General features: G+C 41.9%; 2 protein-coding genes across 7 annotated transcripts in view; both read left to right on the forward strand.

Moving 5' to 3' along the window:
* The window catches only part of ank2a (ankyrin 2a, neuronal), an 87,342-nt gene that overhangs the window by 58,533 nt on the left and 6,296 nt on the right, over positions 1-22,513 (forward strand). For all 6 annotated transcript variants that reach the window (XM_086032402.1, XM_086032398.1, XM_086032396.1 and 3 more), the window contains 5 exons: positions 28-105; positions 255-386; positions 1,182-1,322; positions 1,413-1,623; positions 2,529-2,607. In XM_086032402.1, the coding sequence (XP_085888528.1) occupies positions 28-105; positions 255-386; positions 1,182-1,322; positions 1,413-1,623; positions 2,529-2,607 (641 nt within the window). The remainder of the gene's footprint in view (positions 1-27; positions 106-254; positions 387-1,181; positions 1,323-1,412; positions 1,624-2,528; positions 2,608-22,513) is intronic.
* Positions 2,641-21,910, forward strand: LOC147146372 (uncharacterized). The gene is made up of 9 exons (XM_086032395.1): positions 2,641-4,999; positions 5,480-7,973; positions 8,421-8,750; positions 9,198-10,304; positions 10,752-11,858; positions 12,306-13,412; positions 13,860-14,235; position 14,882; positions 15,017-21,910. Exons 1-9 carry the CDS (start codon positions 2,641-2,643, stop codon positions 20,344-20,346), a joined length of 14,211 nt encoding a protein of 4,736 aa, XP_085888521.1. The 3' UTR covers positions 20,347-21,910.

A 22,513-nucleotide genomic window follows, 5' to 3' on the forward strand; every position in this document is an offset into this window, starting at 1 on the left:
TTTAATTTTAATGTGATGGCATTTTAGTGGATTGGCAGGATGATGCTGACAGGAAAGAGGAGACATTAACAATCATTGCAGATCTCCTTGGCTTCAGCTGGACTGGTAAGCTGTCATTTGTGGAGATTCTCTTTTTTTAATCAAAATCTGTTTTGATCATGCTAATATTTATGTAAAACACTGAAATGTATGTTATTATTTTGTCAGCAAAAACATTTACCATTCCTTTCATATGTTGTTGTTTATTACCCCAGAGCTGGCAAGGGAACTGGAATTCAATGAGGATGATATCCAATTAGTTAGAACACAGAATCCCAATTCACTTCAAGAACAGAGTCATGCCTTACTTCAACACTGGGTTGAACGGGAAGGCAAACATGCCACAGGTACATATTATTTCTGCCTTATTCGAAAAGACAAACTAGGAGTAGTTGTCAACTCTGAATATCGGAAATCACTGCATTTCAAGTTACATGTTAAAGACCCTGTAAAATGATTTCAGTGTTTTCTTTCTGTATACATTGAATATGTTTTAAGATAAGTGCTGAACATGCCAAGACAGAGAGCAATTTAGTCATGGGTTGTTGAGATAAGGCGTTAAACCTAAGTTACTTGTAATGATAACTTAATCCATTTCTATCTTCCACTACAGCATGCAGTTAGCAAACAAGCAGTGCTAAAAATGCACCTCCGCTGGAGTATTGTGTTTAACTGTATGTTATTTGGGCAACATTTTCTCAGTTGTGTGAACCCATGCGTGTCCTATGGTTAACTGTTTATTATGTTCGCTAACTACCACATAACAGACACTTAAGGAAAAGTAAACTGCTTATTAAAGTCAGTGGCGCGCGTTATTCAGCATGTAGACCACATTGACAGTCATTTGAGCACATACTGTACGAATGAATGTATTTGACTGAGAGTTTGTTGCGAGTTAAGGGCATGTTTTCAGCAGACAAATCCTCATTCTATATACTTTTAGATGCTATATACTTTGTTTTCCCATTCAAATATGGCAGGCTTGTTAACACTCTTCTCAATGGTGTGTCAACTTTATAAGACCTTTTATTTTCATTTTACAGAGACTTTGTTTTAAAAAATAATTTTTGATTAACATACTGCAGCTATACAATGCATATACTGTACATGCTTCTGACAATCATTGTGAAATAATTCCACAGAAGACTGCCTGATTCAGAGACTGACCAAGATCAACCGGATGGATATTGTTCATCTAATCGAAACCCAGATGAACAAGTCAATTCAAGAACAAACCTCCAGAACATATGCAGAGATTGAGAAGACACTGGACCATAGTGAAGGTAGTTTTAGGATATTTTTTTCTGTCAAAGCATGTTCAATCAGTATACTAAATTAGTATTTGTAATATACTAATATATATTTTTTTCCAGTGTCAGTGGCTCTGTCTTCAGTGCAAGAAGACGTGGATAGCCCCAGGATTGTGAGAATGGTTGAATCAGATCGCAAACCTCCCCCAGCTGTTTCGGAAGAGGACCTCTCTGTAGCTTCTCTACTTGACATTCCTTCATGGGCAGAGCCTGCTGGACATACCCACTCAGAGAGCATGCATGGTGACCTTTTGGAGGAACTTGAGATCTCACAGTAAATTGGCAGTTTTATTCATTTGATTTCTAAATATGTGACGTACTGTATATTAAGGCTGGATGATTATGGAAAAATGATAATCAGGATTATTTTTATTGAGATTGACATCATGAGCTCACCTGTTTTCTGAAGCTGAACCATGATTGGACGTTATCTGAGCCCTGAGCAACTGTGATGTCATTTTCAGTCAACAGCAAGTGGCAAAATAGCCACCCCCTGAGATGGAGAAAAATGGGTGGATTTTACTGCTTAACTCATATTCCACAATATTGAACATCTAGTGTAGTGATTTCCAACCAGTGTACCGTGTCACATTAGCGTGCCATCAGAGACCATTAATATCGCCACAGGAAATATCCAATTTCACCTAAATGGTCAGGAAATTATTAATTTATGACAAAGAATATACCTTGGCTCATCTACAGTATCAATGCCAGTGGCATATCATGTAGTGACTGGGAAAAAACAATTGAATTTTCTTCCATTAGATTGCCGAAGATACTTTGACCAGCGCATCTACCTTTTCTATAGCATTTTTGGTTGGTGGTGTGTCATGAGAATTTTCTAGTGTAAAGTGTGTGCCTTGTCTCGATAAACGTTGGAAACACTTGTCTATTGCCCTTACAAAATTGTACTGATTATACCGTTGAGACCATTTTTAAATAATGTTCATTAAGAGTGCTGAAAAGTAACTTCCCAGTGGCCTTACCCTTGATGTCAGTTAATTCATTTTGAATTCATTCAATTGAGACTCAAACTCTCCGGCATTTTGTGTAAACTGCTTTTGTACTTAGTGTAAATGCCTCTACAGTTTAGGGATTTTACATATGATTTATATATATAAATATATATATATCATTTGAAGGCTTAATTTGTGCCTGTGTCTGCTTTGTGTATTGCAGTGAACTCAACCCTAACCTGTGGACTTCAGACGATGTAATTTCACAGGAACGTACACGCTATGTCAACCTGGAAGAGCAAGTAAGTACTCTTCCCATCAAAACAGAAGCAGCAATGAAGAGCAAAGCACCTCGAGTTTATGATGTTGAGTACAAAGTGAAAGACCAGCAGATTTCCTGCAATGTTGAAATTCAGGTCTCCAAGCCGTTTTGTGGTATTGGTCAATGCCAAGTAAAAGAGAAATGCAGGCAAAACCTCTCTGGGACATTTGTTGCTAAAGAGGATCAGTGGTCACCTGAAAGTTTGAAGTTGCCATCATCTGGATCTATCAGTGACATTAGTCTGATCTTATCTGAGTCAGATCAAGCTGAGACTGACTTTGAAGAGATTCATGAATACTGTATTTCCCAGATTGGCGCTCTAAATTACTCCAAAGAGAAGTTGAGAGGAAACTCTGGTCATACCATGTTTGCTTCACCAAAGATTCACCAAGCAACTCTCGCAATAACTGAAGAAAACACAGATATAGATAGAAAAAGTGAAGTCTTACAGAAGTGTGTTGCTGAACTCACAACCCAATTCTTCAAGGAATTCCACGGTCATCCCAAGAGCCAACAGATTCCTGTGAACATGGGCTATGATCAATTTACATCAAGCAATGAAAAAACAAAAACCCAAGTTAATACTAATGTTGGGTTTCAGGATAACATGTCCTTCATTGATGATGATGATGATGATGATGATGACGACGATCATGATGATGATGATGATGTCCAGACAGTTGAATCCATTGTTCCCACAGCCAAGTACCAACTAACGGATGATAGTAAAAACACTATGGCCTGTGACTCAACCGAGAGCGCTGATATTTGTAGTTCAATTAGTCCAGACAGCGAGAAATACAGGGCAAAGACTGTCTCTTCCAGCCTTTATCTGCCTATCTATGCACAACAGACATCTGAGCAAAATGAAACATTGTCTCCCACGTCCATAGATTATGACACTTGTGTCTATGAAAAAGGTTTCTCACCAGAAGAATTTTGGACATTAAGTGACACTTTACCGAGACTCTCATCACCCGAATCTGTCATGTCGATCAGTGATTACAGGGCAATGTCTCCTGACTCTCCTCTTAGCAAAAGGAAGGGTTTTACGGCAGATCTTCCAATAATTGATGTTAGTTGGGCACTTTTTTCAAGCACTGATGAATGTACTTCTCCCAAAATCACTGAAAATAATACAGATCCCAATCCTTCAAGTATGTGTGATAGTAGACTGCAATTTGTTGGAAGAGACAAACCTACACAGAACTTTGACTCTCGAGTTGAAAAACACAGTCCCCTTTTACCTGACAATCTACTTACCCAGCAAGAAATTACAGGTTTGACTTCCAACACTGTGCCTTCTGATTTGCATGAAGTAATCTCTGTAAATCGAAAGGCCTTGCGAGATTTAGGCACAAATAATCATGAATATGAGTTGTCAGATATGGAATTCCGTCCATTTTCACCACAATCTCAGACTTCTCAGTGCAGTTTCTCATTCCTTGAGCTCTTGCTCTCTGAAGCAACTCGTTCCCAACTTCAAGGTCAGTATTGTGATTATTTTTTAAAGTATTCGGGGGGTACTCCAACCTTACCACAAATGATACAACATCACAAAGAACAGCTCAAGGTTAGCACTTTGGAAACAAAATTGCCTTTTGATCATATTTATCTGCAAAATGACAATGACGAAATGTCAAATGCTTATCAGTTACCACGTGTGTCACATTCAGTACATAAAACTGATCTCCAGTATAACATGAATGAGCCCTCATCAAATCTGATTGAATGTTATGATGCGAACAACCTCAATGCAAATGACCCTGAATCACGACAAAGTGATGTGACAATCGATAAAGGGGGAATAGACTATGTAAATGAAAAGGAAATATTTCAGTGTGGTACTCAAGTCCTTAAGGAAGAGAAAGAAAGTAAGGAATCATTTCTTGATTATTGGTTTTCCAAGTTGGCACCTCAACCTTCTGTCTTACGACCATCAACATATGATCCAGATTCTTGTAAAACACAGTTAAGAAAAAATACAGCAAAAAACAATCAAATGAAAGATTATGTAGATTCTAGTTGGATGAACGAATCAACAGAAACAAATATTTATTCAGAACACAAATTTCACAAACCACCTCTGGAGACGGCAAGAAGTTTATCAGAAATACAAGAAAATAAACCAGTTGTCTTTAACTTTGTGGAAAGACCAAAGTACACTTTAGAGTTTCCAAAGGGTCAAACAATCGCAGTATGCAAAGGTCAACTTTCCAATGTAGAGTATTTGATCCAAAACAACAGGCAAGAAAATATCATGTCATCCTCTACAAAGGTAGAAGTGTCAATTCGGAAGTGTCCTCTATGTTCTGAACTGATTGAAAATGAAGTAGAGACGCATTGCAACTTTTTCTTAAACTACATTGAAGATAAAATACAACCAAGAAACATATACTCAAATCTATGTCTCAAACATAGTTTTGAAAACAGGGAGCCAAAAATACAACATTACTCGTTTTCAGAAAAAGCAGCTGGACGAAGCCTTAGTATTATAAGGAAACCCCATGGAAAGTCTTTAGTCAAATATTTTACATATGACGAAGTTTTGTGTGGCAATACTGATGAAAACAAAGCAGATGCCATGTCTGAAGAAGTTGAGTCGAGACCGAGTTTGGTGCTTCCTGGTTCCTGGTTTTCTGACACAGATGAGTTGGCCATGGAGGGGAGATCTCCTTCTAGAGAGTGTGAAGCATCTTATTGTGAACACATGGATCATTCTCCTGATTCACCTGTTCCACATTTTAACAGAGTCCAAATTGAGAATTATGACCAATGCTTTAACCAAACGCCATACACACCACAATTGAGTATTTCAGATTGGGAAGGTCGTGATTTGTGTCTCACCAAACTTTTAGATGAGACCAGACCGCTGTCTCCACAGTCAGTTTCATCAGGCATAGAGTTAGATCACTTATTGAGCTGCAGGGTGTTGTCTCCAGATTCTGTTTCTTCAGATCTTGACACATCGCTACTGCGGGACTGGCTGTTGGACTTTAGAGCGTCCTCCCCAGATTCTGCGGCATCAGTTGAGGCATGTTCATTTAGTCCTGATACGATTGTTTTTCAAAACAACAGACAACATTGTAATTATTACTTAAGCTATTCTGAAGATAGGCCAGCTTCTCCTCTGTCTACATTGTCTGATGTTGAGTATTCAGAACTTTGTCTCAAGGATGTCTTTGAAGACAGCAGGCCAGAATCGCCAGATTCGGGATCGGCAGAACATTTCACAAGAGAAACTAAAGTCTCTATGATTGCAGGACAAACTCAGACATGTGCACGACCTTTCACATATGCAGATGTGGTTCGTGGCTTTACACATGAAAAGCCAGCAGATGCCATGTCTGAAGTCACGGCTTTTGAGTCCAGGCCTATTTTGCTGCCATCTGATTCCTTTGACGAGTTGTCTGAGTCTTCCATAGCTGAGATTGCCCTGGAGGTGAGACCATATTCTCCAGCGTCTGTAGCATCTCACTGTGAACTCAGGGCTCTGTCTCCTGACTCCCCTGTTCCTCATTTTGACATAGCCCAAATTGAGAATTATGACCAATGCTTTAACCAAAGGTCATACACACCACAATCGAGTGTTTCGGATTGGGAAGGTCATGATTTGTGTCTCACCAACCTTTTTGATGAGTCCAGACCCCTGTCTCCACAGTCTGTTTTATCAGACATGGAGTTAGATCTCTTATTTAGCAGCAGAGCGTTGTCTCCAGATTCTGTTTCTTCAGATCTAGACACGTCGCTACTGCGGGACTGGCTGTTGTACTTTAGAGCGTCCTCCCCAGATTCTGCGGCATCAATTGAGGAATATTCATTTTGTCCTGATACGATTTTTGTTCAAAACAACAGACAGCATTGTAATTATTACTTAAGATATTCTGAAGGGAGGCCAGCTTCTCCTCTGTCAACATTGTCTGATGTTGAGTATTCAGAACTTTGTCTCAAGGATGTCTTTGAAGACAGCAGGCCAGAATCGCCGGATTCAGGATCGACAGAACATTTCACAAGAGAAACTAAAGTCTCTATAATTGCAGAACAAACTCAGACATGTGCACGGCCTTTTACATATGCCGATGTGGTCCGTGGCTTTACACATGAAAAGCAAGCAGATGCCATGTCTGAAGTTAGGGCTATTGAGTCCAGGCCTATTTTGCTGCCATCTGATTCCTTTGACAAGTTGTCTGAGTCTTCCATGTCTGAGATGGCCCTGGAGGTGAGACCATATTCTCCAGAGTCTATAGCATCTCACTGTGAACTCAGGGCTCTGTCTCCTGACTCCCCTGTTCCTCATTTTGACATAGCCCAAATTGAGAATTATGACCAATGCTTTAACCAAAGGTCATACACACCACAATCGAGTGTTTCAGATTGGGAAGGTCATGATTTGTGTCTCACCAACCTTTTTGATGATTCCAGACCCCTGTCTCCACAGTCTGTTTTATCAGACATGGAGTTAGATCTCTTATTTAACAGCAGAGCGTTGTCTCCAGATTCTGTTTCTTCAGATCTAGACACGTCGCTACTGCGGGACTGGCTGTTGTACTTTAGAGCGTCCTCCCCAGATTCTGCGGCATCAATTGAGGAATATTCATTTTGTCCTGATACGATTTTTGTTCAAAACAACAGACAGCATTGTAATTATTACTTAAAATATTCTGAAGGGAGGCCAGCTTCTCCTCTGTCAACATTGTCTGATGTTGAGTATTCAGAACTTTGTCTCAAGGATGTCTTTCAAGACAGCAGGCCAGAATCGCCGGATTCAGGATCGACAGAACATTTCACAAGAGAAACTAAAGTCTCTATAATTGCAGAACAAACTCAGACATGTGCACGGCCTTTTACATATGCCGATGTGGTCCGTGGCTTTACACATGAAAAGCAAGCAGATGCCATGTCTGAAGTTAGGGCTATTGAGTCCAGGCCTATTTTGCTGCCATCTGATTCCTTTGACGAGTTGTCTGAGTCTTCCATGTCTGAGATGGCCCTGGAGGTGAGACCATATTCTCCAGAGTCTGTAGCATCTCACTGTGAACTCAGGGCTCTGTCTCCTGACTCCCCTGTTCCTCATTTTGACATAGCCCAAATTGAGAATTATGACCAATGCTTTAACCAAAGGTCATACACACCACAATCGAGTGTTTCAGATTGGGAAGGTCATGATTTGTGTCTCACCAACCTTTTTGATGATTCCAGACCCCTGTCTCCACAGTCTGTTTTATCAGACATGGAGTTAGAGCTCTTATTTAGCAGCAGAGCGTTGTCTCGGGATTCTGTTTCTTCAGATTTAGACACGTCGCTACTGCGGGACTGGCTATTGGACTTTAGAGCGTCCTCCCCAGATTCTGCGGCATCAGTTGAGGCATGTTCATTTAGTCCTGATACGATTGTTTATCAAAACAACAGACAACATTGTAATTATTACTTAAGCTATTCTGAAGATAGGCCAGCTTCTCCTCTGTCTACATTGTCTGATGTTGAGTATTCAGAACTTTGTCTCAAGGATGTCTTTGAAGACAGCAGGCCAGAATCGCCAGATTCGGGATCGGCAGAACATTTCACAAGAGAAACTAAAATCTCTGTAATTGCAGGACAAACTCAGACATGTGCACGACCTTTCACATATGCAGATGTGGTTCGTGGCTTTACACGTGAAAAGCCAGCAGATGCCATGTCTGAAGTCACGGCTTTTGAGTCCAGGCCTATTTTGCTGCCGTCTGATTCCTTTGACGAGTTGTCTGAGTCTTCCATAGCTGAGATTGCCCTGGAGGTGAGACCATATTCTCCAGCGTCTGTAGCATCTCACTGTGAACTCAGGGCTCTGTCTCCTGACTCCCCTGTTCCTCATTTTGACATAGTCCAAATCGAGAATTATGACCAATGCTTTAACCAAAGGTCATACACACCACAATCGAGTGTTTCAGATTGGGAAGGTCATGATTTGTGTCTCACCAACCTTTTTGATGAGTCCAGACCCCTGTCTCCACAGTCTGTTTTATCAGACATGGAGTTAGAGCTCTTATTTAGCAGCAGAGCGTTGTCTCCAGATTCTGTTTCTTCAGATTTAGACACGTCGCTACTGCGGGACTGGCTGTTGGACTTTCGAACCTCCTCCCCAGATTCTGCGGCATCAGTTGCGGCATGTTCATTTAGTCCTGATACGATTGTTTTTCAAAACAACAGACAACATTGTAATTATTACTTAAGCTATTCTGAATATAGGCCAGCTTCTCCTCTGTCTACATTGTCTGATGTTGAGTATTCAGAACTTTGTCTCAAGGATGTCTTTCAAGACAGCAGGCCAGAATCACCAGATTCGGGATCAGCAGAACATTTCACAAGAGAAACTAAAGTCTGTATAATTGCAGGACAAACTCAGACATGTGCACGACCTTTTACATATGCAGATGTGGTGCGTGGCTTTACACATGAAAAGCAAGCAGATACCATGTCTGAAGTTACGGCTATTGAGTCCAGGCCTATTTTGCTGACGTCTGATTCCTTTGACGAGTTGTCTGAGTCTTCCATAGCTGAGATTGCTCTGGAGGTGAGACCATGTTCTCCAGCGTCTGTAGCATCTCACTGTGAACTCAGAGCTCTGTCTCCTGACTCCCCTGTTCCTCATTTTGACATAGTCCAAATCGAGAATTATGACCAATGCTTTAACCAAAGGTCATACACACCACAATCGAGTGTTTCAGATTGGGAAGGTCATGATTTGTGTCTCACCAACCTTTTTGATGAGTCCAGACCCCTGTCTCCAAAGTCTGTTTCATCAGACATGGAGTTAGAGCTCTTATTTAGCAGCAGAGCGTTGTCTCCAGATTCTGTTTCTTCAGATTTAGACACGTCGCTACTGCGGGACTGGCTGTTGGACTTTCGAACCTCCTCCCCAGATTCTGCGGCATCAGTTGCGGCATGTTCATTTAGTCCTGATACGATTGTTTTTCAAAACAACAGACAACATTGTAATTATTACTTAAGCTATTCTGAATATAGGCCAGCTTCTCCTCTGTCTACATTGTCTGATGTTGAGTATTCAGAACTTTGTCTCAAGGATGTCTTTCAAGACAGCAGGCCAGAATCACCAGATTCGGGATCAGCAGAACATTTCACAAGAGAAACTAAAGTCTGTATAATTGCAGGACAAACTCAGACATGTGCACGACCTTTTACATATGCAGATGTGGTGCGTGGCTTTACACATGAAAAGCAAGCAGATGCTCTGTCTGAAGTTAGGGCTATTGAGTCCAGGCCTGTTTTGCTGCCATCTGATTCCTTTGACGAGTTGTCTGAGTCTTCCATAGCTGAGATGGCCCTGGAGGTGAGACCATATTCTCCAGCGTCTGTAGCATCTCACTGTGAACTCAGAGCTCTGTCTCCTGATTCCCCTGTTCCTCATTTTGACATAGCCCAAATCGACAATTATGACCAATGCTTCAACCAAAGGTCATACACACCACAATCGAGTGTTTCGGATTGGGAAGGTCATGATTTGTGTCTCACCGACCTTTTTGATGAGTCCAGACCCCTGTCTCCACAGTCTGTTTTATCAGACATGGAGTTAGATCTCTTATTTAGCAGCAGAGCGTTGTCTCCAGATTCTGTTTCTTCAGATCTTGACACATCGCTACTGCGGGACTGGCTGTTGGACTTTAGAGCGTCCTCCCCAGATTCTGCGGCATCAGTTGAGGCATGTTCATTTAGTCCTGATGCGATTGTTGTTCAAAACAACAGACAACATTGTAATTATTACTTAAGCTATTCTGAAGATAGGCCAGCTTCTCCTCTATCAACATTGTCTGATATTGAGTATTCAGAACCTTGTCTTAACGATGTCTTTGAAGACAGCAGGCCAGAATCGCCAGATTCGGGATCGGCAGAACATTTCACAAGAGAAACTAAAATCTCTGTATTTGCAGGACAAATTCAGACATGTGCACGGCCTTTTACATATGCAGATGTGGTGCGTGGCTTTACACATGAAAAGCAAGCAGATGCCATGTCTGAAGTTACGGCTATTGAGTCCAGGCCTATTTTGCTGCCGTCTGATTCCTTTGACGAGTTGTCTGAGTCTTCCATAGCTGAGATTGCCCTGGAGGTGAGACCATATTCTCCAGCGTCTGTAGCATCTCACTGTGAACTCAGGGCTCTGTCTCCTGACTCCCCTGTTCCTCATTTTGACATAGTCCAAATCGAGAATTATGACCAATGCTTCAACCAAAGGTCATACACACCACAATCGAGTGTTTCAGATTGGGAAGGTCATGATTTGTGTCTCACCAACCTTTTTGATGAGTCCAGACCCCTGTCTCCACAGTCTGTTTCATCAGACATGGAGTTAGATCTCTTATTTAACAGCAGAGCGTTGTCTCCAGATTCTGTTTCTTCAGATCTAGACACGTCGCTACTGCGGGACTGGCTGTTGGACTTTAGAGCGTCCTCCCCAGATTCTGCGGCATCAGTTGAGGCATGTTCATTTAGTCCTGATACGATTGTTTTTCAAAATAACAGACAACATTGTAATTATTACTTAAGCTATTCTGAATATAGGCCAGCTTCTCCTCTGTCTACATTGTCTGATGTTGAGTATTCAGAACTTTGTCTCAAGGATGTCTTTCAAGACAGCAGGCCAGAATCACCAGATTCGGGATCAGCAGAACATTTCACAAGAGAAACTAAAGTCTGTATAATTGCAGGACAAACTCAGACATGTGCACGACCTTTTACATATGCAGATGTGGTGCGTGGCTTTACACATGAAAAGCAAGCAGATGCCATGTCTGAAGTTAGGGCTATTGAGTCCAGGCCTATTTTGCTGCCATCTGATTCCTTTGACGAGTTGTCTGAGTCTTCCATAGCTGAGATGGCCCTGGAGGTGAGACCATATTCTCCAGCGTCTGTAGCATCTCACTGTGAACTCAGAGCTCTGTCTCCTGATTCCCCTGTTCCTCATTTTGACATAGCCCAAATCGACAATTATGACCAATGCTTCAACCAAAGGTCATACACACCACAATCGAGTGTTTCGGATTGGGAAGGTCGTGATTTGTGTCTCACCGACCTTTTTGATGAGTCCAGACCCCTGTCTCCACAGTCTGTTTTATCAGACATGGAGTTAGATCTCTTATTTAGCAGCAGAGCGTTGTCTCCAGATTCTGTTTCTTCAGATCTTGACACATCGCTACTGCGGGACTGGCTGTTGGACTTTAGAGCGTCCTCCCCAGATTCTGCGGCATCAGTTGAGGCATGTTCATTTAGTCCTGATGCGATTGTTGTTCAAAACAACAGACAACATTGTAATTATTACTTAAGCTATTCTGAAGATAGGCCAGCTTCTCCTCTATCAACATTGTCTGATATTGAGTATTCAGAACCTTGTCTTAACGATGTCTTTGAAGACAGCAGGCCAGAATCGCCAGATTCGGGATCGGCAGAACATTTCACAAGAGAAACTAAAATCTCTGTATTTGCAGGACAAATTCAGACATGTGCACGGCCTTTTACATATGCAGATGTGGTGCGTGGCTTTACACATGAAAAGCAAGCAGATGCCATGTCTGAAGTTACGGCTATTGAGTCCAGGCCTATTTTGCTGCCGTCTGATTCCTTTGACGAGTTGTCTGAGTCTTCCATAGCTGAGATTGCCCTGGAGGTGAGACCATATTCTCCAGCGTCTGTAGCATCTCACTGTGAACTCAGGGCTCTGTCTCCTGACTCCCCTGTTCCTCATTTTGACATAGTCCAAATCGAGAATTATGACCAATGCTTCAACCAAAGGTCATACACACCACAATCGAGTGTTTCAGATTGGGAAGGTCATGATTTGTGTCTCACCAACCTTTTTGATGAGTCCAGACCCCTGTCTCCACAGTCTGTTTCATCAGACATGGAGTTAGATCTCTTATTTAACAGCAGAGCGTTGTCTCCAGATTCTGTTTCTTCAGATCTAGACACGTCGCTACTGCGGGACTGGCTGTTGGACTTTAGAGCGTCCTCCCCAGATTCTGCGGCATCAGTTGAGGCATGTTCATTTAGTCCTGATACGATTGTTTTTCAAAATAACAGACAACATTGTAATTATTACTTAAGCTATTCTGAATATAGGCCAGCTTCTCCTCTGTCTACATTGTCTGATGTTGAGTATTCAGAACTTTGTCTCAAGGATGTCTTTCAAGACAGCAGGCCAGAATCACCAGATTCGGGATCAGCAGAACATTTCACAAGAGAAACTAAAGTCTGTATAATTGCAGGACAAACTCAGACATGTGCACGACCTTTTACATATGCAGATGTGGTGCGTGGCTTTACACATGAAAAGCAAGCAGATGCCATGTCTGAAGTTAGGGCTATTGAGTCCAGGCCTATTTTGCTGCCATCTGATTCCTTTGACGAGTTGTCTGAGTCTTCCATAGCTGAGATGGCCCTGGAGGTGAGACCATATTCTCCAGCGTCTGTAGCATCTCACTGTGAACTCAGAGCTCTGTCTCCTGATTCCCCTGTTCCTCATTTTGACATAGCCCAAATCGACAATTATGACCAATGCTTCAACCAAAGGTCATACACACCACAATCGAGTGTTTCGGATTGGGAAGGTCGTGATTTGTGTCTCACCGACCTTTTTGATGAGTCCAGACCCCTGTCTCCACAGTCTGTTTTATCAGACATGGAGTTAGATCTCTTATTTAGCAGCAGAGCGTTGTCTCCAGATTCTGTTTCTTCAGATCTTGACACATCGCTACTGCGGGACTGGCTGTTGGACTTTAGAGCGTCCTCCCCAGATTCTGCGGCATCAGTTGAGGCATGTTCATTTAGTCCTGATGCGATTGTTGTTCAAAACAACAGACAACATTGTAATTATTACTTAAGCTATTCTGAAGATAGGCCAGCTTCTCCTCTATCAACATTGTCTGATATTGAGTATTCAGAACCTTGTCTTAACGATGTCTTTGAAGACAGCAGGCCAGAATCGCCAGATTCGGGATCGGCAGAACATTTCACAAGAGAAACCAAAATCTCTGTATTTGCAGGACAAATTCAGACATGTGCACGGCCTTTTACATATGCAGATGTGGTGCGTGGCTTTACACATGAAAAGCAAGCAGATGCCATGTCTGAAGTTACGGCTATTGAGTCCAGGCCTATTTTGCTGCCGTCTGATTCCTTTGACGAGTTGTCTGAGTTTTCCATAGCTGAGATTGCCCTGGAGGTGAGACCATATTCTCCAGCGTCTGTAGCATCTCACTGTGAACTCAGGGCTCTGTCTCCTGACTCCCCTGTTCCTCATTTTGACATAGTCCAAATCGAGAATTATGACCAATGCTTCAACCAAAGGTCATACACACCACAATCGAGTGTTTCAGATTGGGAAGGTCACGATTTGTGTCTCACCAACCTTTTTGATGAGTCCAGACCCCTGTCTCCACAGTCTGTTTTATCAGACATGGAGTTAGATCTCTTATTCAGCAGCAGAGCGTTGTCTCCAGATTCTGTTTCTTCAGATCTTGACACATCGCTACTTCGGGACTGGCTGTTGGACTTTAGAGCGTCCTCCCCAGATTCTGCGGCATTAGTTGAGGCATGTTCATTTAGTCCTGATACGATTGTTTTTCAAAACAACAGACAACATTGTAAGTATTACTTAAGCTATTCTGAAGACAGGCCAGCTTCTCCTCTGTCTACATTGTCTGATGTTGAGTATTCAGAACTTTGTCTCAAGGATGTCTTTGGAGACAGCAGGCCAGAATCGCCAGATTCGGGATCGGCAGAACATTTCACAAGAGAAACTAAAGTCTCTATAATTGCAGGACAAACTCAGACATGTGCACGACCTTTTACATATGCAGATGTGGTCCGTGGCTTTACACATGAAAAGCAACTAGATGACATGTGTGAAGTTACGGCTATTGATTCCAGGCCTATTTTGCTACCATCGGATTCCTTTGACGAGTTGTCTGAGTATTCCATAGCTGAGATGGCCCTGGAGGTGAGACCATGTTCTCCAGCATCTGAAGCATCTCACTGTGAACTCAGGGCTCTGTCTCCTGACTCCCCTGTTCCTCATTTTGACATAGCCCAAATCGACAATTATGACCAATGCTTCAACCAAAGGTCATACACACCACTATCAAGTGTTTCGGATTGGGAAGGTCATGATTTGTGTCTCACCGACCTTTTTGATGAGTCCAGACCCCTGTCTCCACAGTCTGTTTTATCAGACATGGAGTTAGATCTCTTATTTAGCAGCAGAGCGTTGTCTCCAGATTCTGTTTCTTCAGATTTAGACACGTCGCTACTGCGGGACTGGCTGTTGGACTTTAGAGCGCCCTCCCCAGATTCTGCGGCATCAGTTGAGGAATGTTCATTTAGTCCTGATGCGGTTGTAGTTCAAAACAACAGACAACATTGTAATTATTACTTAAGCTATTCTGAAGATAGGCCAGCTTCTCCTCTATCAACATTGTCTGATATTGAGTATTCAGAACCTTGTCTTAACGATGTCTTTGAAAAGAGCAGGCCAGAATCGCCAGATTCGGGATCGGCAGAACATTTCACAAGAGAAACTAAAATCTCTGTAATTGCAGGACAAATTCAGATATGTGCACGGCCTTTTACATATGCAGATGTGGTGCGTGGCTTTACACATGAAAAGCAAGCAGATACCATGTCTGAAGTTACGGCTATTGAGTCCAGGCCTATTTTGCTGACGTCTGATTCCTTTGACGAGTTGTCTGAGTCTTCCATAGCTGAGATTGCTCTGGAGGTGAGACCATATTCTCCAGCGTCTGTAGCATCTCACTGTGAACTCAGAGCTCTGTCTCCTGACTCCCCTGTTCCTCATTTTGACATAGTCCAAATCGAGAATTATGACCAATGCTTTAACCAAAGGTCATACACACCACAATCGAGTGTTTCAGATTGGGAAGGTCATGATTTGTGTCTCACCAACCTTTTTGATGAGTCCAGACCCCTGTCTCCACAGTCTGTTTTATCAGACATGGAGTTAGATCTCTTATTTAACAGCAGAGCGTTGTCTCCAGATTCTGTTTCTTCAGATCTTGACACATCGCTACTGCGGGACTGGCTGTTGGACTTTAGAGCGTCCTCCCCAGATTCTGCGGCATCAGTTGAGGCATGCTCATTTAGTCCTGATACAATTGTTTTTCAAAACAACAGACAACATTGTAATTATTACTTAAGCTATTCTGAAGATAGGCCAGCTTCTCCTCTGTCTACATTGTCTGATGTTGAGTATTCAGAACTTTGTCTCAAGGATGTCTTTGAAAAGAGCAGGCCAGAATCGCCAGATTCAGGATCGGCAGAACATTTCACAAGAGAAACTAAAATCTCTGTAATTGCAGGACAAATTCAGATATGTGCACGGCCTTTTACATATGCAGATGTGGTGCGTGGCTTTACACATGAAAAGCAAGCAGATGCCATGTCTGAAGTTACGGCTATTGAGTCCAGGCCTATTTTGCTGCCGTCTGATTCCTTTGACGAGTCGTTTGAGTCTTCCATAGCTGAGATGGCCCTGGAGGTGAGACCATATTCTCCAGCGTCTGAAGCATCTCACTGTGAACTCAGGGCTCTGTCTCCTGACTCCCCTGTTCCTCATTTTGACATAGTCCAAATCGAGAATTATGACCAATGCTTCAACCAAAGGTCATACACACCACAATCGAGTGTTTCAGATTGGGAAGGTCATGATTTGTGTCTCACCAACCTTTTTGATGAGTCCAGACCCCTGTCTCCACAGTCTGTTTTATCAGACATGGAGTTAGATTTCTTATTTAGCAGCAGAGCATTGTCTCCAGATTCTGTTTCTTCAGATCTTGACACATCGCTACTGCGGGACTGGCTGTTGGACTTTAGAGCGTCCTCCCCAGATTCTGCGGCATCAGTTGAGGCATGTTCATTTAGTCCTTATACGATTGTTTTTCAAAACAACAGACAACATTGTAATTATTACTTAAGCTATTCTGAAGATAGGCCAGCTTCTCCTCTGTCTACATTGTCTGATGTTGAGTATTCAGAACTTTGTCTCAAGGATGTCTTTGAAGACAGCAGGCCAGAATCGCCAGATTCGGGATCGGCAGAACATTTCACAAGAGAAACTAAAGTCTCTATAATTGCAGGACAAACTCAGACATGTGCACGACCTTTTACATATGCAGATGTGGTTCGTGGCTTTACACGTGAAAAGCCAGCAGATGCCATGTCTGAAGTCACGGCTTTTGAGTCCAGGCCTATTTTGCTGCCGTCTGATTCCTTTGACGAGTTGTCTGAGTCTTCCATAGCTGAGATTGCCCTGGAGGTGAGACCATATTCTCCAGCGTCTGTAGCATCTCACTGTGAACTCAGGGCTCTGTCTCCTGACTCCCCTGTTCCTCATTTTGACATAGACGAAATTGAGAATTATGACCAATGCTTTAACCAAAGGTCATACACCCCACAATCGAGTGTTTCAGATTGGGAAGGTGGTGATTTGTGTCTCACCAACCTTTTTGATGAGTCCAGACCCCTGTCTCCACAGTCTGTTTCATCAGACATGGAGTTAGATCTCTTATTTAACAGCAGAGCGTTGTCTCCAGATTCTGTTTCTTCAGATTTAGACACGTCGCTACTGCGGGACTGGCTGTTGGACTTTCGAGCCTCCTCCCCAGATTCTGCGGCATCTGTTGAGCCATGTTCATTTAGTCCTGGTGCGATTTTTGTTCGAAACAGCAGACAGCATTGTAATTATTACTTAAGCTATTCTGAAGATAGGCCAGCTTCTCCTCTGTCAACATTGTCTGATGTTGAGTATTCAGAACTTTGTCTCAAGGATGTCTTTGGAGACAGCAGGCCAGAATCGCCAGATTTGGGATCGGCAGAACATTTCACAAGAGAAACTAAAGTCTCTATAATTGCAGGACAAACTCAGACATGTGCACGACCTTTTACATATGCAGATGTGGTTCGTGGCTTTACACATGAAAAGCAACTAGATGCCATGTGTGAAGTTACGGCTATTGATTCCAGGCCTATTTTGCTACCATCGGATTCCTTTGACGAGTTGTCTGAGTCTTCCATAGCTGACATTGCCCTGGAGGTGAGACCATATTCTCCAGCGTCTGTAGCATCTCACTGTGAACTCAGGGCTCTGTCTCCTGACTCCCCTGTTCCTCATTTTGACATAGTCCAAATCGAGAATTATGACCAATGCTTCAACCAAAGGTCATACACACCACTATCAAGTGTTTCGGATTGGGAAGGTCATGATTTGTGTCTCACCGACCTTTTTGATGAGTCCAGACCCCTGTCTCCACAGTCTGTTTTATCAGACATGGAGTTAGATCTCTTATTTAGCAGCAGAGCGTTGTCTCCAGATTCTGTTTCTTCAGATCTAGACACGTCGCTACTGCGGGACTGGCTGTTGGACTTTAGAGCGTCCTCCCCAGATTCTGCGGCATCAGTTGCGGCATGTTCATTTAGTCCTGATACGATTGTTGTTCAAAACAACAGACAACATTGTAATTATTACTTAAGCTATTCTGAAGATAGGCCAGCTTCTCCTCTGTCTACATTGTCTGATGTTGAGTATTCAGAACTTTGTCCCAAGGATGTCTTTGAAGACAGCAGGCCAGAATCGCCAGATTCGGAATCGGCAGAACATTTCACAAGAGAAATTAAAGTCCCTGTAATTGCAGGACAAACTCAGACATGTGCACATCCTTTTACATATGCAGATGTGGTCCGTGGTTTTACACATGAAAAGCCAGCAGATGCCATGTCTGAAGTCACGGCTTTTGAATCCAGGCCTATTTTGCTGCCGTCTGATTCTTTTGACGAGTTGTCTGAGTCTTCCATAGCTGAGATGGCCCTGGAGGTGAGACCATATTCTCCAGAGTCTGTAGCATCGCACTGTGAACTCAGGGCTCTGTTTCTTGACTCCCCTGTTCCTCATTTTGACATAGCCCTCATCGAGAATTATGACCAATGCTTTAACCAAAGGTCATATACACCACAATCGAGTGTTTCAGATTGGGAAGGTGGTGATTTGTGTCTCACCAATCTTTTTGATGAGTCCAGACCCCTGTCTCCACAGTCTGTTTTATCAGACATGGAGTTAGATTTCTTATTTAGCAGCAGAGCGTTGTCTCTAGATTCTGTTTCTTCAGATCTTGACACATCGCTACTGCGGGACTGGCTGTTGGACTTTAGAGCGTCCTCCCCAGATTCTGCGGCATCAGTTGAGGCATGTTCATTTAGTCCTGATATGATTTTTGTTCAAAACTACAGACAACATTGTAATTATTACTTAAGCTATTCTGAAGATAGGCCAGCTTCTCCTCTGTCTACATTGTCTGATGTTGATTATTCAGAACTTTGTCTCAAGGATGTCTTTGACGACAGCAGGCCAGAATCGCCAGACTCAGTGCCTTCCGATAATTTTGATTCAGTAAATTGTGCCTTAAATGCAGTCTGTCCGTCTCATGCAAACCCTTTTACACTTGCAGATGTGTCATCATTGTGCCCAGTATTTACTGCCCTCCATCCTTATAAAAGGTTAATTTCACCTTTGTTTGATCCCCTTTACAATGAAAAATGTTTCTCTTTCAAAATGCCTTTTAAATTTGATGAAGTACAACAGTATGTTCATTATCCACAACTAGTCCCTTCCTTTTTTACACCAGAATATTCTTCCCAACCTGCTGAGGAATATAAATTCAATGAATCACATTCACAATCACATAATATTCAATGTTATCAATTATCAGAAACTGTATCTGTTTCGCCAGGTGCATCTGTATTGAATCAAAATTATGTTGATCCATGTCATGATGAGATCAAACCAGATTCTTCTAAATCTCTTGTCCTCGTCAGTGAAACTCAAAACACAATACTCCAACAAAACATGGCTATAGATTCATTTAGTGACCACTCTTTGTCTAATTTAAGACCATCTGCCCCTGGAATTCTTGATTCACCAGAATGTTTAAACCACCAACAATCTGAACAATGTCTCATCAATCAAAGCGTTGACACAGACCAAAGTCTTGTATACAAGCCATTCCACAGGAGATTAACGGCACACATATATGATCCAGTCTGTAGGGGAAAACATGTCTGCCACACAGTCATGTTAGGTGTAACTGATAAAGGCTTTGAAAAGACTTCTGAGAAAAGTAACGTTGATTGTTTAACAGCTACTCGGGAGGAGCAATTTCTTAAACAAGCTAGTAATTTCAAAAACATAAACCGCTTCAAGCCTCGACTGAATGAGGTCATGACTGGCAATAATAGCCAGCCAGAGTTGAGTCGCATGCCATCTGTGAAAGAAAACATGGACATTCATGACACTGTCAAAGTCACAGAAGCCTTCAGTAAACCAACTCAAACAAGAAATGAAACAATGGAACAAAGACTACTTTTCAATGAGCATAAAGGGACAGACTCTATATCCCCATTAACGATGACATACACCCAAGATGTGCTTTTTAAAGACATGACAAGACAGTCGGCGAGAATGGACAAAAGTTCCTTTCTGCCGGTAAGACAGCAAAAGGTCTTGCAATGCAGAGAATGCAGTGTGGCTTCCATAATTCATAATTTTGGCCGTATACTGTATATTGTTGGAATGAACCTTTTACTTCAAGCTTTTACTAATTGCACACAATGGCCCCACTACCATGGCGTGTTTGCATTAAAGCAGAAGGAATGGTTTCTTTAGGGATTGCCATACAGCTGTAGCACAGCAGTTATTGTTATAGTTATAAAGTATTGCGCTCAGCATTTTAATGGCGAATGTGGTGCTCTCTGCACTGATGTTGTAACAGAGCATCAGCCATTTACAGGGGGTCCTTGGTTTACGACGGTCCCGACATACGAGGTTATTAATGCAATTAACTAGTTTGCACAGACGATTAAGAATACGTTGTCACGTGCAGGGATGGGGTACCTTTCACATTTAAACCTGGTTCGGTTCTGTACCGGGAATCAATAACGGTACTCAATGGTACAACTTTTAAGGATTTTTGGGGTGTTGTTAGTCGTAATAAATTATCATTTGTTCAACATTAAAATCTTTTTTTTTTAATATACATTTTGACTAATAACAAAAAGGCATCATGAATTTCAAACAAATGAGCAAAATAGTATGGAGTAAAAAATAAGAACATTTTACAAATAATAACATTTAAATAATACAAACAATATATTAATAATATAAAATACAAAGTGTGAAGTAAACTATCCCGTACTTTGCCATGTCCACCCCTGCGCTCAATTGAAGCATGCTAGGAATTGTGAGGCTTCACCATCGCTACAATACACTTCATTAATACTTCTTTAACTATATTTTTTGGGCTTGCCGGCAGACGAATCCCGCTGGCTTCCAGTAATGTATGTTTAGCCTGTGTGAATTCCTGCGTGAGTGGATGACGTCGTTACGCTGGTGTGCATGCACTGCTGCGTTCAAGTGCGTCATGTAATAACGCCAACGCTTCCACTCCCACGCAGTCACATCTTAGAAAGACGTGCTTCAGAACTGAAACATGTCACAGTTTGATTTCACATGAATTGGTCCAATTTCATACAAATGCTTAGCTGTAATTGTGACATTAATGTGTAAATGTAAGTTACTGATAGACTATGACACTTTCAGACTTGCGTACAAATTCAGCTTGCATCACCGGCTTACGAACAGAATTGCCGTCGTAAACTGACGACCCCCAGAAAATATAAAAGCTGCATGTTCCACCTTCACGTAACACATACTGTAATACACATTTTGACACAAGAATCACTTGTGCCCCCCTCCCTGCAAAATGTCATTGTATTTTCAATGGCATATTCTGATTTAGTGTACTCTTGATAGTCAAAGGAAATTTCTCAATCACTTATCAAATGATGTAATGTGTTTGATTTGGATATGTTTTTGTAGTTATTAACAGTTATAAAATGCCACTAGAATGATATCTTGTAAATGCTAGTGGGCTATAAGTGAATTTTTGCAACAGAGAGACACCGCTCTGAAACCTGGCCTTGGAAAAAAAAAATGCATGTTTCATTCGGGTCTTCATTTTTCATCAATCACAAATCATTTTCATTTGTTTCCATTTCATCATTTCCTACAGGTGTCAACATCATCTTCCAAGACAAATCTTTCCCAGTATAAAGAGCAAAAAGATCCTGGTTTGGAGTGCTCTGTAACAAGCATACAGTCAATGCATTGTAATGCAAACACAGTCTCAGAAAATATAGAATTACCCACTGCAGATATTTTTGATCAAAGTAAAACAAAATCTGAAGTCTCACCGACTACTGAAACTAGCTCACCAAAAAACACCGAAAAAGAAGGTCTAATATTCCTTGAACAAAGTGAAGGGTTCAGCTCAATGACCAAAGACTCAGTTCAAGATAGTGGTGAGGAGGAAATGATCACATCAAACCCTACACCAACTCTACCAGGTTCTGGATCAATGTTGTCAGATCTAGAAGAGATGAAAATTACACAAGATGAAAAGTTTAGAACAAAGATCCTTTGTCCATCTTTATCACAATCCAATGACAAAAGATCTGAAGCTGATCAGACTCACAAATGCAATGTCCTTCAACTTGAAGTTGAATGTCCCAATGATAATCTAAGTGTCGGACTGCAGCGAGAAGATCCAAAAAATATCAATGCGTCAATCACATGGCCTACACATCAAATATCTGACCAAGTCGTCACTGAAGAAGTCTCAGTTGATCCAACAATCACAAAATCAACCCTTGATGGACAAACTAATCTCTCACCAACTCAGAACCTGTCAAGTGCAGAATCTTCCAAAAGAGGTCATGACATTTTGGAGCACTCGCTGAGTGTTACTTCAGATATAGGTACACCAAATTTGCTG

This window comes from Filicampus tigris, chromosome 6, assembly GCF_054856515.1.
Source record: "Filicampus tigris isolate MCC_2025a chromosome 6, RoL_Ftig_1.0, whole genome shotgun sequence".
Lineage (NCBI taxonomy): Eukaryota > Metazoa > Chordata > Actinopteri > Syngnathiformes > Syngnathidae > Filicampus > Filicampus tigris.

What these genes read in the sequence shown, in the direction of transcription:
- LOC147146372 (XM_086032395.1), top strand. Translation starts at nt 2,641, where the DNA reads ATGAAGAGCAAAGCACCTCGAGTTTATGATGTTGAGTACAAAGTGAAA. An exon ending in TTTCTTAAACTACATTGAAG is followed by an intron (nt 5,000 to 5,479) that starts ATAAAATACAAC and finishes GTCTCACCAAAC; the next exon opens with TTTTAGATGAGACCAGACCG. An exon ending in TTTAGAGCGTCCTCCCCAGA is followed by an intron (nt 13,413 to 13,859) that starts TTCTGCGGCATC and finishes ATATTCTCCAGC; the next exon opens with GTCTGTAGCATCTCACTGTG.